The sequence below is a fragment of the Oncorhynchus mykiss genome, chromosome 10 (genome assembly GCF_013265735.2).
Source record: "Oncorhynchus mykiss isolate Arlee chromosome 10, USDA_OmykA_1.1, whole genome shotgun sequence".
Taxonomy (NCBI): domain Eukaryota; kingdom Metazoa; phylum Chordata; class Actinopteri; order Salmoniformes; family Salmonidae; genus Oncorhynchus; species Oncorhynchus mykiss.
The window spans coordinates 1420727-1440138 of NC_048574.1; the positions used below are offsets into that span (position 1 = coordinate 1420727).

Here is a 19412-nt window from a genome sequence, read left to right on the forward strand (position 1 = left end):
TTTCAAACACAGATTCAAAGACAAAGACCAGGGAGGTTTTCCAATGACTCGCAAAGAAGGGCACCTATTGGTAGATGGGTAAAAATAAACAGCAGATATTGAATATCCTTTTGAGCATGGTGAAGTTATTCATTACACTTTGGATGGTGTATCAATACACCCAGTCACTACAAAGATACAGGCGTCCTTCCTAACTCAGTTGCCAGAGAGGAAGGAAACCACTCAGGGACTTTAAAACAGTTACAGAGTTTAATGTCTGTGATGGGAGAAAACTGAGGATGGATCAACAACATTGTAGTTGCTCCACAACACTAACCTAAATGACAGAGTGAAAAGAAGGAAGCCCGTACAGAATAAAATATATTACAAAACATGCGTCCTGTTTGCAACAAGGTACTAAAGTAACACTGCAAAACATGTAGCAAAGAAATGAACTTAAGGGCAGCAGTTAAATATCGTTGGGACAGTAACCTGAAGGTCACTGGTTCAAATCCCAGAGCCGACTAGTTTAAAAATCTTGAGTAAAGCTCTTAACCCTAATTGCTCCTGTAAAATGGCTCTGGATAAGAGTGTCTGCTACATTAATAAAATGTACATTCTGAAGCCACTGTCACTCTATAAACTAGATGAGCTACGGCCCTGGTATATGTCCCCGTGGTAGGGAATAGGTTAACGGTGGTAGTGCGTTAACTCAGGGTAATCCCAATCCCAAATCCCCCTTTAAATGAGGCTAATCCAGACTCAATTGGTCAGTGACCAAACAGAAATAAGAGAGGGACAAGGGATAACCCAACCCTGGGTTTTAGTTCATTGCCTGTCAAAGACACTCTGGAAGTTGAATGTGGACTATAGCACTATGATTCTGTTCCAAATGGCACCCTATTCCCTATATAGTGCACTACTTTAGACTAGAGCCCTATGGAACCCTATTCCCTATATAGTGCACTACTTTAGACCAGAGCCCTGTGGAACCCTATTCCCTATATAGTGCACTACTTTAGACCAGAGTCCTATGGAACCCTATTCCCTATATAGTACACTACTTTAGACCAGAGCCCTATGGAACCCTATTCCCTATATATTGGATTTGAATTTAATTTGCTTCCTATTTCGCAACAAAGCATCCTTCACTCATGCTGCCAAACATACCCTTGTAAAACTGACCATCCCACCAATCCTCGACTTTGGCGATGTAATTTACAAAATAGCCTCCAATACCCTACTCAACAAATTGGATGCAGTCTATCACAGTGCAATCCGTTTTGTCACCAAAGCCCCATATACTACCCACCATTGCGACCTGTACGCTCTCGTTGGCTGGCCCTCGCTTCATACTCGTCGCCAAACCCACTGGCTCCATGTCATCTACAAGACCCTGCTAGGTAAAGTCCCCCCTTATCTCAGCTCGCTGGTCACCATAGCATCTCCCACCTGTAGCACACGCTCCAGCAGGTATATCTCTCTAGTCACCCCCAAAACCAATTCTTTCTTTGGCCGCCTCTCTTTCCAGTTCTCTGCTGCCAATGACTGGAACGAACTACAAAAATCTCTGAAACTGGAAACACTTATCTCCCTCACTAGCTTTAAGCACCAACTGTCAGAGCAGCTCACAGATTACTGCACCTGTACATAGCCCACCTATAATTTAGCCCAAACAACTACCTCTTTCCCAACTGTATTTTATTTATTTATTTTGCTCCTTTGCACCCCATTATTTTTATTTCTACTTTGCACATTCTTCCATTGCAAAACTACCATTCCAGTGTTTTACTTGCTATATTGTATTTACCTTGCCACCAAGGCCTTTTTTGCATTTACCTCCCTTCTCACCTCATTTGCTCACATTGTATATAGACTTGTTTATACTTTATTATTGACTGTATGTCACTGTTTGTTTTACTCCATGTGTAACTCTGTGTTGTTGTATCTGTCGAACTGCTTTGCTTTATCTTGGCCAGGTCGCAATTGTAAATGAGAACTTGTTCTCAACTGACCTACCTGGTTAAATAAAGGTAAAATAAATAAAATAAAAAATATAGTGCACTACTTAAGACCAGAGCCCTATAGAACCCTATTCCCTATATAGTGCACTACTTTAGACCAGAGCCCTATGGAACCCTATTCCCTATATAGTGCACTACTTAAGACCAGAGTCCTATAGAACCCTATTCCCTATATAGTGCACTACTTTAGACCAGAGCCCTATAGAACCCTATTCCCTATATAGTGCACTACTTTAGACCAGAGCCCTATAGAACCCTATTCCCTATATAGTGCACTACTTAAGACCAGAGCCCTATGGAACCCTATTCCCTATATAGTGCACTACTTTAGACCAGAGCCCTATGGAACCCTATTCCCTATATAGTGCACTACTTTAGACCAGAGTCCTATGGAACCCTATTCCCTATATAGTGCACTACTTTAGACCAGAGTCCTATGGAACCCTATTCCCTATATAGTGCACTACTTTAGACCAGAGCCCTATGGAACTCTATTCCCTATATAGTGCACTACTTTAGACCAGAGCCCTATAGAACCCTATTCCCTATATAGTGCACTACTTTAGACCAGAGTCCTATGGAACACTATTCCCTATATAGTGCACTACTTTAGACCAGAGTCCTATAGAACCCTATTCCCTATATAGTGCACTACTTTAGACCAGAGCCCTATGGAACCCTATTCCCTATATAGTGCACTACTTTAGACCAGAGCCCTATGGAACCCTATTCCCTATATAGTGCACTACTTTAGACCAGAGTCCTATAGAACTACTTTAGACCAGAGTCCTATGGAACCCTATTCCCTATATAGTGCACTACTTTAGACCAGAGCCCTATAGAACCCTATTCCCTATATAGTGCACTACTTTAGACCAGAGTCCTATAGAACTACTTTAGACCAGAGTCCTATGGAACCCTATTCCCTATATAGTGCACTACTTTAGACCAGAGCCCTATAGAACCCTATTCCCTATATAGTGCACTACTTTAGACCAGAGCCCTATAGAACCCTATTCCCTATATAGTGCACTACTTTAGACCAGAGCCCTATAGAACCCTATTCCCTATATAGTGCACTACTTAAGACCAGAGCCCTATGGAACCCTATTCCCTATATAGTGCACTACTTTAGACCAGAGCCCTATGGAACCCTATTCCCTATATAGTGCACTACTTTAGACCAGAGTCCTATGGAACCCTATTCCCTATATAGTGCACTACTTTAGACCAGAGTCCTATGGAACCCTATTCCCTATATAGTGCACTACTTTAGACCAGAGCCCTATGGAACCCTATTCCCTATATAGTGCACTACTTTAGACCAGAGCCCTATGGAACCCTATTCCCTATATAGTGCACTACTTTAGACCAGAGCCCTATGGAACCCTATTCCCTATATAGTGCACTACTTTAGACCAGAGCCCTATGGAACCCTATTCCCTATATAGTGCACTACTTTAGACCAGAGCCCTATGGCACCCTATTCCCTATATAGTGCACTACTTTAGACCAGAGTCCTATGGAACCCTATTCCCTATATAGTGCACTACTTTAGACCAGAGTCCTATGGAACCCTATTCCCTATATAGTGCACTACTTTAGACCAGAGCCCTGTGGAACCCTATTCCCTATATAGTGCACTACTTTAGACCAGAGTCCTATGGAACCCTATTCCCTATATATAGTGCACTACTTTAGACCAGAGCCCTATGGAACCCTATTCCCTATATAGTGCACTACTTTAGACCAGAGTCCTGTGGAACCCTATTCCCTATATAGTGCACTACTTTAGGCCAGAGCCCTGTGGAACCCTATTCCCTATATAGTGCACTACTTTAGACCAGAGTCCTATGGAACCCTATTCCCTATATAGTGCACTACTTTAGACCAGAGTCCTGTGGAACCCTATTCCCTATATAGTGCACTACTTTAGACCAGAGCCCTATGGAACCCTATTCCCTATATAGTGCACTACTTTAGACCAGAGCTCTATGGAACCCTATTCCCTATATAGTGCACTACTTTAGACCAGAGTCCTATAGAACCCTATTCCCTATATAGTGCACTACTTTAGACCAGAGTCCTATGGAACCCTATTCCCTATATAGTGCACTACTTTAGACCAGAGTCCTATGGAACCCTATTCCCTATATAGTGCACTACTTTAGGCCAGAGCCCTGTGGAACCCTATTCCCTATATAGTGCACTACTTTAGACCAGAGCCCTATGGAACCCTATTCCCTATATAGTGCACTACTTTAGACCAGAGCTCTATGGAACCCTATTCCCTATATAGTGCACTACTTTAGACCAGAGCTCTATGGAACCCTATTCCCTATATAGTGCACTACTTTAGACCAGAGCTCTATGGAACCCTATTCCCTATATAGTGCACTACTTTAGACCAGAGCCCTGTGGAACCCTATTCCCTATATAGTGCACTACTTTAGACCAGAGTCCTGTGGAACCCTATTCCCTATATAGTGCACTACTTTAGACCAGAGCCCTATGGAACCCTATTCCCTATATAGTGCACTACTTAAGACCAGAGCCCTATGGAACCCTATTCCCTATATAGTGCACTACTTTAGACCAGAGTCCTATGGAACCCTATTCCCTATATAGTGCACTACTTTAGACCAGAGCCCTGTGGAACCCTATTCCCTATATAGTGCACTACTTTAGACCAGAGCCCTATGGAACCCTATTCCCTATATAGTGCACTACTTTAGACCAGAGCCCTATGGAACCCTATTCCCTATATAGTGCACTACTTTAGACCAGAGCTCTATGGAACCCTATTCCCTATATAGTGCACTACTTTAGACCAGAGCTCTATGGAACCCTATTCCCTATATAGTGCACTACTTTAGACCAGAGCTCTATGGAACCCTATTCCCTATATAGTGCACTACTTTAGACCAGAGCCCTGTGGAACCCTATTCCCTATATAGTGCACTACTTTAGACCAGAGTCCTGTGGAACCCTATTCCCTATATAGTGCACTACTTTAGACCAGAGCCCTATGGAACCCTATTCCCTATATAGTGCACTACTTAAGACCAGAGCCCTATGGAACCCTATTCCCTATATAGTGCACTACTTTAGACCAGAGTCCTATGGAACCCTATTCCCTATATAGTGCACTACTTTAGACCAGAGCCCTGTGGAACCCTATTCCCTATATAGTGCACTACTTTAGACCAGAGCCCTATGGAACCCTATTCCCTATATAGTGCACTACTTTAGACCAGAGCCCTATGGAACCCTATTCCCTATATAGTGCACTACTTTAGACCAGAGTCCTGTGGAACCCTATTCCCTATATAGTGCACTACTTTAGGCCAGAGCCCTATGGAACCCTATTCCCTATATAGTGCACTACTTTAGGCCAGAGCCCTATGGAACCCTATTCCCTATATAGTGCACTACTTTAGACCAGAGCCCTGTGGAACCCTATTCCCTATATAGTGCACTACTTTAGACCAGAGTCCTGTGGAACCCTATTCCCTATATAGTGCACTACTTTAGACCAGAGTCCTATGGAACCCTATTCCCTATATAGTGCACTACTTTAGACCAGAGCCCTGTGGAACCCTATTCCCTATATAGTGCACTACTTTAGACCAGAGCCCTATGGAACCCTATTCCCTATATAGTGCACTACTTAAGACCAGAGCCCTGTGGAACCCTATTCCCTATATAGTGCACTACTTTAGACCAGAGCCCTATGGAACCCTATTCCCTATATAGTGCACTACTTAAGACCAGAGTCCTATGGAACCCTATTCCCTATATAGTGCACTACTTTAGACCAGAGCCCTATGGAACCCTATTCCCTATATAGTGCACTACTTAAGACCAGAGCCCTATGGAACCCTATTCCCTATATAGTGCACTACTTTAGGCCAGAGCCCTGTGGAACCCTATTCCCTATATAGTGCACTACTTTAGACCAGAGTCCTATGGAACCCTATTCCCTATATAGTGCACTACTTTAGACCAGAGTCCTATGGAACCCTATTCCCTATATAGTGCACTACTTAAGACCAGAGCCCTATGGAACCCTATTCCCTATATAGTGCACTACTTTAGACCAGAGCCCTATGGAACCCTATTCCCTATATAGTGCACTACTTTAGACCAGAGCCCTGTGGAACCCTATTCCCTATATAGTGCACTACTTTAGGCCAGAGCCCTATGGAACCCTATTCCCTATATAGTGCACTACTTTAGACCAGAGCCCTGTGGAACCCTATTCCCTATATAGTGCACTACTTTAGGCCAGAGCCCTATGGAACCCTATTCCCTATATAGTGCACTACTTTAGACCAGAGCCCTGTGGAACCCTATTCCCTATATAGTGCACTACTTTAGACCAGAGTCCTGTGGAACCCTATTCCCTATATAGTGCACTACTTTAGACCAGAGTCCTATGGAACCCTATTCCCTATATAGTGCACTACTTTAGACCAGAGCCCTGTGGAACCCTATTCCCTATATAGTGCACTACTTAAGACCAGAGCCCTATGGAACCCTATTCCCTATATAGTGCACTACTTAAGACCAGAGCCCTATGGAACCCTATTCCCTATATAGTGCACTACTTAAGACCAGAGCCCTATGGAACCCTATTCCCTATATAGTGCACTACTTTAGGCCAGAGCCCTGTGGAACCCTATTCCCTATATAGTGCACTACTTTAGACCAGAGTCCTGTGGAACCCTATTCCCTATATAGTGCACTACTTTAGACCAGAGTCCTATGGAACCCTATTCCCTATATAGTGCACTACTTTAGACCAGAGCCCTGTGGAACCCTATTCCCTATATAGTGCACTACTTTAGACCAGAGCCCTATGGAACCCTATTCCCTATATAGTGCACTACTTAAGACCAGAGCCCTGTGGAACCCTATTCCCTATATAGTGCACTACTTTAGACCAGAGCCCTATGGAACCCTATTCCCTATATAGTGCACTACTTAAGACCAGAGTCCTATGGAACCCTATTCCCTATATAGTGCACTACTTTAGACCAGAGCCCTATGGAACCCTATTCCCTATATAGTGCACTACTTAAGACCAGAGCCCTATGGAACCCTATTCCCTATATAGTGCACTACTTTAGGCCAGAGCCCTGTGGAACCCTATTCCCTATATAGTGCACTACTTTAGACCAGAGTCCTATGGAACCCTATTCCCTATATAGTGCACTACTTTAGACCAGAGTCCTATGGAACCCTATTCCCTATATAGTGCACTACTTAAGACCAGAGCCCTATGGAACCCTATTCCCTATATAGTGCACTACTTTAGACCAGAGCCCTATGGAACCCTATTCCCTATATAGTGCACTACTTTAGACCAGAGCCCTGTGGAACCCTATTCCCTATATAGTGCACTACTTTAGGCCAGAGCCCTATGGAACCCTATTCCCTATATAGTGCACTACTTTAGACCAGAGCCCTGTGGAACCCTATTCCCTATATAGTGCACTACTTTAGGCCAGAGCCCTATGGAACCCTATTCCCTATATAGTGCACTACTTTAGACCAGAGCCCTGTGGAACCCTATTCCCTATATAGTGCACTACTTTAGACCAGAGTCCTGTGGAACCCTATTCCCTATATAGTGCACTACTTTAGACCAGAGTCCTATGGAACCCTATTCCCTATATAGTGCACTACTTTAGACCAGAGCCCTGTGGAACCCTATTCCCTATATAGTGCACTACTTAAGACCAGAGCCCTATGGAACCCTATTCCCTATATAGTGCACTACTTAAGACCAGAGCCCTATGGAACCCTATTCCCTATATAGTGCACTACTTAAGACCAGAGCCCTATGGAACCCTATTCCCTATATAGTGCACTACTTTAGGCCAGAGCCCTGTGGAACCCTATTCCCTATATAGTGCACTACTTTAGACCAGAGTCCTATGGAACCCTATTCCCTATATAGTGCACTACTTTAGACCAGAGTCCTATGGAACCCTATTCCCTATATAGTGCACTACTTAAGACCAGAGCCCTATGGAACCCTATTCCCTATATAGTGCACTACTTTAGACCAGAGCCCTATGGAACCCTATTCCCTATATAGTGCACTACTTTAGACCAGAGCCCTGTGGAACCCTATTCCCTATATAGTGCACTACTTTAGGCCAGAGCCCTATGGAACCCTATTCCCTATATAGTGCACTACTTTAGACCAGAGCCCTGTGGAACCCTATTCCCTATATAGTGCACTACTTTAGGCCAGAGCCCTATGGAACCCTATTCCCTATATAGTGCACTACTTTAGACCAGAGCCCTATGGAACCCTATTCCCTATATAGTACACTACTTTAGACCAGAGCCCTATGGAACCCTATTCCCTATATAGTACACTACTTTAGGCCAGAGCCCTGTGGAACCCTATTCCCTATATAGTGCACTACTTAAGACCAGAGCCCTATGGAACCCTATTCCCTATATAGTGCACTACTTAAGACCAGAGTCCTATGGAACCCTATTCCCTATATAGTGCACTACTTAAGACCAGAGCCCTATGGAACCCTATTCCCTATATAGTGCACTACTTTAGACCAGAGCCCTATGGAACCCTATTCCCTATATAGTGCACTACTTTAGACCAGAGCCCTGTGGAACCCTATTCCCTATATAGTGCACTACTTTAGGCCAGAGCCCTATGGAACCCTATTCCCTATATAGTGCACTACTTTAGACCAGAGCCCTGTGGAACCCTATTCCCTATATAGTGCACTACTTTAGGCCAGAGCCCTATGGAACCCTATTCCCTATATAGTGCACTACTTTAGACCAGAGCCCTATGGAACCCTATTCCCTATATAGTACACTACTTTAGACCAGAGCCCTATGGAACCCTATTCCCTATATAGTACACTACTTTAGGCCAGAGCCCTGTGGAACCCTATTCCCTATATAGTGCACTACTTTAGGCCAGAGCCCTATGGAACCCTATTCCCTATATAGTGCACTACTTTAGACCAGAGTCCTATGGAACCCTATTCCCTATATAGTGCACTACTTTAGACCAGAGCCCTATGGAACCCTATTCCCTATATAGTGCACTACTTTAGACCAGAGCCCTGTGGAACCCTATTCCCTATATAGTGCACTACTTTAGGCCAGAGCCCTGTGGAACCCTATTCCCTATATAGTGCACTACTTTAGACCAGAGTCCTATGGAACCCTATTCCCTATATAGTGCACTACTTTAGACCAGAGCCCTATGGAACCCTATTCCCTATATAGTGCACTACTTTAGACCAGAGCCCTATGGAACCCTATTCCCTATATAGTGCACTACTTTAGGCCAGAGCCCTGTGGAACCCTATTCCCTATATAGTGCACTACTTTAGACCAGAGTCCTATGGAACCCTATTCCCTATATAGTGCACTATTTTAGACCAGAGTCCTATGGAACCCTATTCCCTATATAGTGCACTACTTTAGACCAGAGTCCTATGGAACCCTATTCCCTATATAGTGCACTACTTTAGACCAGAGCCCTATGGAACCCTATTCCCTATATAGTGCACTACTTTAGACCAGAGTCCTATGGAACCCTATTCCCTATATAGTGCACTACTTAAGACCAGAGTCCTATGGAACCCTATTCCCTATATAGTGCACTATTTTAGACCAGAGCCCTATGGAACCCTATTCCCTATATAGTGCACTACTTTAGACCAGAGTCCTATGGAACCCTATTCCCTATATAGTGCACTACTTTAGACCAGAGTCCTATGGAACCCTATTCCCTATATAGTGCACTATTTTAGACCAGAGCCCTATGGAACCCTATTCCCTATATAGTGCACTACTTTAGACCAGAGTCCTATGGAACCCTATTCCCTATATAGTGCACTACTTTAGACCAGAGTCCTATAGAACCCTATTCCCTATATAGTGCACTACTTTAGGCCAGAGCCCTGTGGAACCCTATTCCCTATATAGTGCACTACTTTAGACCAGAGCCCTATGGAACCCTATTCCCTATATAGTGCACTACTTTAGACCAGAGCCCTATGGAACCCTATTCCCTATATAGTGCACTACTTTAGACCAGAGTCCTATGGAACCCTATTCCCTATATAGTGCACTATTTTAGACCAGAGCCCTATGGAACCCTATTCCCTATATAGTGCACTACTTTAGACCAGAGTCCTATGGAACCCTATTCCCTATATAGTGCACTACTTTAGACCAGAGTCCTATAGAACCCTATTCCCTATATAGTGCACTACTTTAGGCCAGAGCCCTGTGGAACCCTATTCCCTATATAGTACACTACTTTAGACCAGAGCCCTATAGAACCATATTCCCTATATAGTGCACTACTATAGACCAGAGCACTGCTCAAAAGTAGTGCACTATATAGGGAATAGGAGTGCATGTGGGACAAAAGCTAGCTCAACATGAAATCTATTGCCTATTCAGTGTAAAGGAAGGGGTAACTTGTGAAATGTACCTATTACATCACAGTCTACATATGACATCAGAAGCCTCCTCCCTAAGTTTGTTTTACTCACTACTTTAGCACACTCTGCTAACCCTGATGTCCTTGCCGTGTCTGAATCCTGGCTCAGGAAGGCCACCAAACATTCTGAGATTTCCATACCCAACTATAACATTTTCCGTCAAGATAGAACTGCCAAAGGGGGAGGAGTTGCAGTCTACTGCAGAGATAGCCTGCAAAGTAATGTCATACTTTCCAGGTCCATACCCAAACAGTTCGAACTACTAATTTTGAAAATTACTCTCTCCAGAAATAAGTCTCTCACTGCTACCGACCCCCCTCAGCTCCCAGCTGTGCCCTGGACACCATTTGTGAATGAATCGCCCCCCATCTAGCTTCAGAGTTTGTTCTGTTAGGTGACCTAAACTGGGATATGCTTAACACCCCGGCAGTCCTACAATCTAAGCTAGATGCCCTCAATCTCACACAAATCATCAAGGAACCCACCAGGTACAACCCTAAATCTGTAAACAAGGGCACCCTCATAGACGTCATCCTGACCAACTGGCCCTCCAAATACACCTCCGCTGTCTTCAACCAGGATCTCAGCGATCACTGCCTCATTGCCTGTATCCGCTACGGAGCCGCAGTCAAACGACCACCCCTCATCACTACATATTACACCCCAGTCTACATATTACACCAATCTACATATTACACCAGTCTACATATTACATCAGTCTACATATTACACCAGTCTACATATTACACCAGTCTACTTATTACACCAGTCTACTTATTACATCAGTCTACATATTACACCAGTCTACTTATTACATCTGTCTACATATTACACCCCAGTCTACATATTACACCAGTCTACTTATTACATCAGTCTACATATTACACCAGTCTACTTATTACATCAGTCTACATATTACACCCCAGTCTACATATTACACCCCAGTCTACATATGACACCCCAGTCTACATATTACACCCCAGTCTACATATTACACCCCAGTCTACATATTACACCCCAGTCTACATATTACACCCCAGTCTACATATTACATCAGTCTACATATTACACCCGTCTACATATTACACCCCAGTCTACATATTACACCCCAGTCTACATATTACACCCCAGTCTACATATTACACCAGTCTACTTATTACATCAGTCTACATATTACACCCCAGTCTATATATTACACCCCAGTCTACATATTACACCCCAGTCTACATATTACACCCGTCTACATATTACACCCCAGTCTACATATTACATCAGTCTACATTTTACACCCCAGTCTACATATTACACCCATCTACATATTACACCCGTCTACATATGACACCAGTCTACATATTACACCAGTCTACATATTAGGTAGGAGAGTTGAGAACAACTTCTCATTTACAATTGCGACCTGGCCAAGATAAAGCAAAGCAGTTCGACAGATACAACGACACAGAGTTACACATGGAGTAAAACAAACATACAGTCAATAATACAGTATAAACAAGTCTATATATATAATGTGAGCAAATGAGGTGAGATAAGGGAGGTCAAGGCAAAAAAAAGGCCATGGTGGTGAAGTAAATACAATATAGCAAGTAAAACACTGGAATGGTAGATTTGCAGTGGAAGAATGTGCAAAGTAGAAATACAAATAATGGGGTGCAAAGGAGCAAAATAAATAAATAAATTAAATACAGTAGGGAAAGAGGTAGTTGTTTGGGCTAAATTATAGGTGGGTGCAGTAATGAGGGGTCTTAATGCACCTGAGAGGCAGACAGGAATCGCTGTGCCAAATAAGCAATGGGGACGATGAGTGTTGTCACTGAATGTTTGTTCTCGCCTGCTGATTCAGACGAGTCATGCGCGAGCTGGAGGGAACTGATCACAGTTCTGTCACTGTGTGTCTCTACAGGTATAGTCTCCACAGTTAGTGTCTCCACAGTTAGTGTGTCTACAGGTATAGTCTCCACAGTTAGTGTCTCCACAGTTAGTGTCTTCACAGTTAGTGTGTCTCCACAGTTAGTGTGTCTCCACAGTTAGTGTGTCTCCACAGGTATATCTCTCAGGCAGGTCTTCACCTTCACTAGTTGAACTTTTCCTCGTCTCCTTGTTTATCTCCTTTTGCTTCTTTCTGCTCTAAAGCTCAACTCCACATATCATACTAACTCCTGTCCACCCTATCCACCCTAGATAAGACTCCTGTTAGGTCTTCTATCCACCCTAGATAAGACTCTGTTTATCACCATCTCTATCGTTGTCTCTCTCTTTCTCTCTCTCTCTCTCTGTCTCTCTCTCTCTCCCTCTCTCTCTCTCTCTCTCTCTCTCTCTCTCTCTTTCCTTTCCCGTATCTTGCTCTTCTTAAACAACAACCTCCACAACATCAGTAGTGTTTAACCAATCAAGAACGGTCTACCCAATCTTTATCTAATCACAGGCTGTTAATTAGACGTAATGACCATTCCCAGCAGACCTTGTGTGGATCACTGTTATTAAACCATCTGTCTGTCTGTCTGTCTGTCTGTCTGTCTGTCTGTCTGTCTGTCTGTCTGTCTGTCTGTCTGTCTGTCTGTCTCAGATACTGTGAGGGTGAATATGTGCAGAATAATGAATCTATGCATGGCTAGGACTGAATTGAGGTGAGCTGAGGTAGTGTGAGTGTTTTGTACACTGAGTGGTAGACTATTTTACGCTGAGTCAATCAATCAATCAAATTTAACTATGAAGCCCTTCTTAAATCAGCTAATATCTCAAAGTGCTGTACAGAAACCCAGCCTGAAACCCCAAACAGCAAGCAATGCAGGTGTAGAAGAATGGTGTCAGTAACCACCTAGCTACCAGAACCCAGTCAGTAACCACCTAGCTACCAGAACCCAGTCAGTAACCACCTAGCTACCAGAACCCAGTCAGTAACCACCTAGCTACCAGTCAGTAACCACCTAGCTATCAGAACCCAGTCAGTAACCACCTAGCTACCAGTCAGTAACCACCTAGCTACCAGTCAGTAACCACCTAGCTATCAGAACCCAGTCAGTAACCACCTAGCTACCAGTCAGTAACCACCTAGCTACCAGAACCCAGTCAATAACCACCTAGCTACCAGTCAGTAACCACCTAGCTATCAGAACCCAGTCAGTAACCACCTAGCTACCAGTCAGTAACCACCTAGCTACCAGAACCCAGTCAGTAACCACCTAGCTACCAGTCAGTAACCACCTAGCTACCAGAACCCAGTCAATAACCACCTAGCTACCAGAACCCAGTCAGTAACCACCTAGCTACCAGTCAGTAACCACCTAGCTACCAGAACCCAGTCAGTAACCACCTAGCTACCAGTCAGTAACCACCTAGCTACCAGTCAGTAACCACCTAGCTACCAGAACCCAGTCAGTAACCACCTAGCTACCAGAACCCAGTCAGTACAGGACAGGGATTGGCAACTGGAGGCCGCCGATGCAGTTCAGATTCCAGATGGTGGAATCTGAGAGAGAATGAATCTGGCATCTTTCTGAAAAGACAGTTCAGATAGGTCCTCTAGAGCTAGAGTTCGTGCCCTATGCCTTATTATAGTGCACTACTTTCAGGCCCTATTTCTTTCCATGTGGCTCTGGCTAAAACTGTTGCACACTGTCAAGGCTGTTATTTCACCCTGTTGCCCCCGGTTGTCTCTGAAGGGGCTGTTATTTCACCCTGTTGCCCCCTGTTGTCTCTGAAGGGGCTGTTATTTCACCCTGTTGCCCCCTGTTGTCTCTGAAGAGTGTGATGAGCACAGCAACTGTAGTTGATGGAGAAGGCCTATTCTCTCTCTGGGATTTCTCTCTCTCTCTCCCCCCCATCTCTCTCCCCCCATCTCTCTCTCTCTCTCTCTCTCTCTCTCTCTCTCTCTCTCTCTCTCTCTCTCTCTCTCTCTCTCTCTCTCTCTTCCTCCCCCATCTCTCTCCCCCTCCACCTGTCTCTCTCTCTCTCCCCCATATCTCTCTCCCCCTCCACATCTCTCTCTCTCTCTCTCTCTCTCTCCCTCTCTCTCTGTCTGTCTCTCTCTCTCTCTCTCTCTTCCTCCCCCATCTCTCTCTCTCTCTCTCTCTCTCTCTCTCTCTCTGTCTCTGTCTCTCTCTCTCTCTCTCTCTTCCTCCCCCATCTCTCTCCCCCCTCCACCTGTCTCTCTCTCTCTCTTTATATCGGTGGATGTTGTGTAGCTCAACTGGGTATCCTGAATGATTGACACCAGAACACCCAGATCTATTTCGGATGATCTGGGTGTCGTTCTGAGGTAGCAGTGTGTTGAGGTGACGACCGCCGCCCACGAAGGGTCACAGCGTCACCGTGGCACCGCCATTTCACAGCCTTCTCTCTCTCTCTCTGTGTGTGTGTGTATGTATGTGGTTAACTCATAGTTTCCTGATTTCAAAGATGAAATAAACAATTAAAATGAATAGTAAACATTACACACACAAAAGTTCCAAATTAATAAAGACATTTCAAATGTCATATTATATCTATGTACAGTGTTGTAATGATGTGCAAATAGTTAAATGACCTCTAACCCTCCAGTCTGTATATGACCTCTAGCCATCCAGTCTGTATATGACCTCTAACCCTCCAGTCTGTATATGACCTCTAACCCCCCAGTCTGTATATGACCTCTAACTCTTCAGTCTGTATACGACGTCTAACTCCCCGGTCTGTATATGACCTCTAACCATCCAGTCTGTATATGACCTCTAACCCCCCGGTCTGTATATGAACTCTAACCCCCCGGTCTGTATATGACCTCTAACCCTCCAGTCTGTATATGACCTCTAACCCTTCAGTCTGTATATGACCTCTAACCCTCCAGTCTGTATATGACCTCTAACCCTCCAGTCTGTATATGACCTCTAACCCTCCAGTCTGTATATGACCTCTAACCATCCAGTCTGTATATGACCTCTAACCCCCCGGTCTGTATATGACCTCTAACCCTCCAGTCTGTATGTGACCTCTAGCCATCCAGTCTGTATATGATCTCTAGCCCTCCAGTCTGTATATGACCTCTAAACCTCCAGTCTGTATATGACCTCTAACCCTCCAGTCTGTATATGACCTCTAACCCTCCAGTCTGTATATGACCTCTAACCCTCCAGTCTGTATATGACCTCTAACCATCCAGTCTGTATATGACCTCTAACCCCCCGGTCTGTATATGACCTCTAACCCTCCAGTCTGTATATGACCTCTAGCCATCCAGTCTGTATATGACCTCTAGCCATCCAGTCTGTATATGACCTCTAGCCATCCAGTCTGTATATGACCTCTAACCCTCCAGTCTGTATATGACCTCTAACCCTCCAGTCTGTATATGACCTCTAACCCTCCAGTCTCTGTGTGTTCCTCCAGGTGACATGTCTCCAGGACTTCTTCGGTGACGAGGACATCTTCGTAGCCTGTGGACCGGAGAAATACCGTTACCAAGACGACTTCCAGCTGGAAGAGAGCGGTGAGATACGCTACTTCCTGTGTGTGTGTGTGTGTGTGTGTGTATCCTGTCTCTCTCTCTGTTAGCCTGCTTTCTCTTATCAACCCAGTCTGTGTCTGTCTATATGGAAAGTTCCCAGGACCTGAGTGGTTATGTTGCCCTTAATCTCTCCATCTACTCATATCTTCATCTCTCCATCTACCCATCTCTCCATCTACTCATCTCCTCATCTCTCCATCTACTCATCTCTCCATCTCTCCATCTCTCCATCTACTCATCTCTCCATCTCTCCATCTACCCATCTCTCCATCTGCCCATCTCTCTATCTCCATCTCCTCATCTCTCCATCTCTCCATCTCTCCATCTCTCCATCTGCCCATCTCTCCATCTCCTCATCTCTCCATCTCCTCATCTCTCCATCTCTCCATCTCTCCATCTCCTCATCTCTCCATCTACTCATCTCTCCATCTCTCCATCTCCTCATCTCTCCATCTCTCCATCTCCTCATCTCTCCATCTCTCCATCTCCCCATCTCTCCATCTCCTCATCTCCTCATCTCTCCATCTCTCCATCTACTTATCTCTCCATCTCTCCATCTCTCCATCTACTAATTTCTCCATCTCTCCATCTCCTCATCTCTCCATCTCCTCATCTCCCCATCTCCCCATTTCTCCATCTCTCCATCTCTCCATCTCTCCATCTCCTCATCTCCTCATCTCTCCATCTCCCCAACTACTCATCTCTCCATCTCTCCATCTACTCATCTACTCATCTTCCATCTCTCCATCTACTCATCTCTCCATCTACCCATCTCTCCATCTACTCATCTGCTCATCTTCCATCTCTCCATCTGTGCATCTACTCATCTCTAGCTACTCATCTTCCATCTCTCCATCTACTCATCTCTCCATCTACTCATTTACTAATCTCTTCATCTACTCCCTCCCTCCCTCCCTCCCTCCCTCCCTCCCTCCCTCCCTCCCTCCCTCCCTCCCTCCCTCCTTCAACTAACTCTGTAAATGATCAGAACATCTCACAGAACCTATTCACCTCACAGAACCTATTCACCTCACAGAACCTATTCATCTCACAGAACCTATTCACCTCACAGAACCTATTCATCTCACAGAACCTATTCACCTTACAGAACCTATTCATCTCACAGAACCTATTCATCTCACAGAACCTATTCATCTCACAGAACCTATTCATCTCACAGAACCTATTCACCTCACAGAACCTATTCACATCACAGAACCTATTCACCTCACAGAACCTATTCACCTCACAGAACCTATTCATCTCACAGAACCTATTCACCTCACAGAACCTATTCACCTCACAGAACCTATTCACCTCACAGAACCTATTCACCTCACAGAACCTATTCATCTCACAGAACCTATTCACCTCACAGAACCTATTCACCTCACAGAACCTATTCACCTCACAGAACCTATTCATCTCACAGAACCTATTCACCTCACAGAACCTATTCACCTCACAGAACCTATTCACCTCACAGAACCTATTCATCTCACAGAACCTATTCATCTCACAGAACCTATTCACCTCACAGAACCTATTCACCTCACAGAACCTATTCACCTCACAGAACCTATTCATCTCACAGAACCTATTCATCTCACAGAACCTATTCACCTCACAGAACCTATTCATCTCACAGAACCTATTCATCTCACAGAACCTATTCATCTCACAGAACCTATTCATCTCACAGAACCTATTCACCTCACAGAACCTATTCACCTCACAGAACCTATTCACCTCACAGAACCTATTCATCTCACAGAACCTATTCACCTCACAGAACCTATTCACCTCACAGAACCTATTCACCTCACAGAACCTATTCACCTCACAGAACCTATTCATCTCACAGAACCTATTCACCTCACAGAACCTATTCATCTCACAGAATCTATTCATCTCACAGAACCTATTCATTTCACAGAACCTATTCATTTCACAGAACCTATTGATCTGCTCATGTTCATCTCTCTCTTTCAATTTCAACTCAATTTCAATTTAAGGGCTTTATTGGCATGGGAAACATATGTTAACATTGCCAAAGCAAGTGAAGTAGATAATATACAAAAGTGAAATAAACAATTAAAATTAACAGTAAACATTACACTCACAGAAGTTCCAAAAGAATAAAGACATTACAAATGTCATATTATGTCTATATACAGTGTTGTAACGATGTGCAAATAGTTAATGTACAAAAGGGAAAATAAATTACCATAAATATGGGTTGTATTTACAATGGTGTTTGTTCTTCACTGGTTGACCTTTTCTTGTGGCAACAGGTCACAAATCTTACTGCTGTGATGTCACACTGTGGTATTTCACCCAGTAGATATGGGAGTTATGCTCACCGAGTCTGTACATAGTCAAAGCTTTCCTTAAGTTTGGATCAGTCACAGCGGTCAGGTATTCTGCCGCTGTGTACTCTCTGTGTAGGGCCAAATAGCATTCTAGTTTGCTCTGTTTTTTTGTTAATTCTTTCCAATGTGTCAAGTAATTATCTTTTTGTTTTCTCATGATTTGGTTGGGTCTAATTGTGCTGCTGTCCTGGGGCTCTGTGGGGTGTGTTTGTGTTTGTGAACAGAGCCCCAGGACCAGCTTGCTTAGGGGACTCTTCTCCAGGTTCATCTCTCTAAGGGTGATGGCTTTGTAATGGAAGGTTTGGGAATCGCTTCCTTTTAGGTGGTTATAGAATTTAACTCTTTAGCTCTTTTCTGGATTTTGATAATTAGTGGGTATCGGTCTAATTCTGCTCTGCATGCATTATTTGGTGTTCTACGTTGTACACGGAGGATATTTTTTGCAGAATTCTGCGTGCAGAGTCTCAATTTGGTGTTTGTCCCATTTTGTGAAGTCTTGGTTGGTGAGTGTACCCCAGATCTCACAACCATAAAGGGCAATGGGCTCTATGACTGATTCAAGCATTTTTTTGCCAGATCCTAATTGGTATGTTGAATTTTATGTTCCTTTTGATGGCATAGAATGCCCTTCTTGCTTTGTCTCTCAGATCATACACAGCTCTGTGGAAGTTACCTGTGGCGCTGATGTTTAGGCCAAGGTACGTATAGTTTTTTGTGCGCTCTAGGGCAACAGTGTCTAGATGGAATTTGCATTTGTGGTTCTGGAGACTGGACCTTTTTTGGAACACCATTATTTTGGTCTTACTGAGATTTACTGTCAGGACCCAGGTCTGACAGAATCTGTTCAGAAGATCTAGGTTCTGCTGTAGTGCCTCATTGGTTGGTGACAGAAGCACCAGATCATCAGCAAACAGCAGACATTTGACTTCAGATTCTAGTAGGGTAAGGCCGGGTGCTGCAGACTGATCTAGTGCACTCACCAATTCACTGATATAAACCCTCACCAATTTGTTGATTTATGTGTTGAAGA

The 19412-nt window shown here is 44.1% G+C and overlaps 1 protein-coding gene across 1 annotated transcript in view; it reads left to right on the forward strand.

Moving 5' to 3' along the window:
• LOC110534821 (serine/threonine-protein kinase DCLK1-like) overlaps positions 1-19412 on the forward strand; it is a 114054-nt gene that overhangs the window by 30289 nt on the left and 64353 nt on the right. The window contains exon 4 of the mRNA XM_036989463.1: positions 15893-15992. Coding sequence (XP_036845358.1) covers positions 15893-15992 — 100 coding nt within the window. The remainder of the gene's footprint in view (positions 1-15892; positions 15993-19412) is intronic.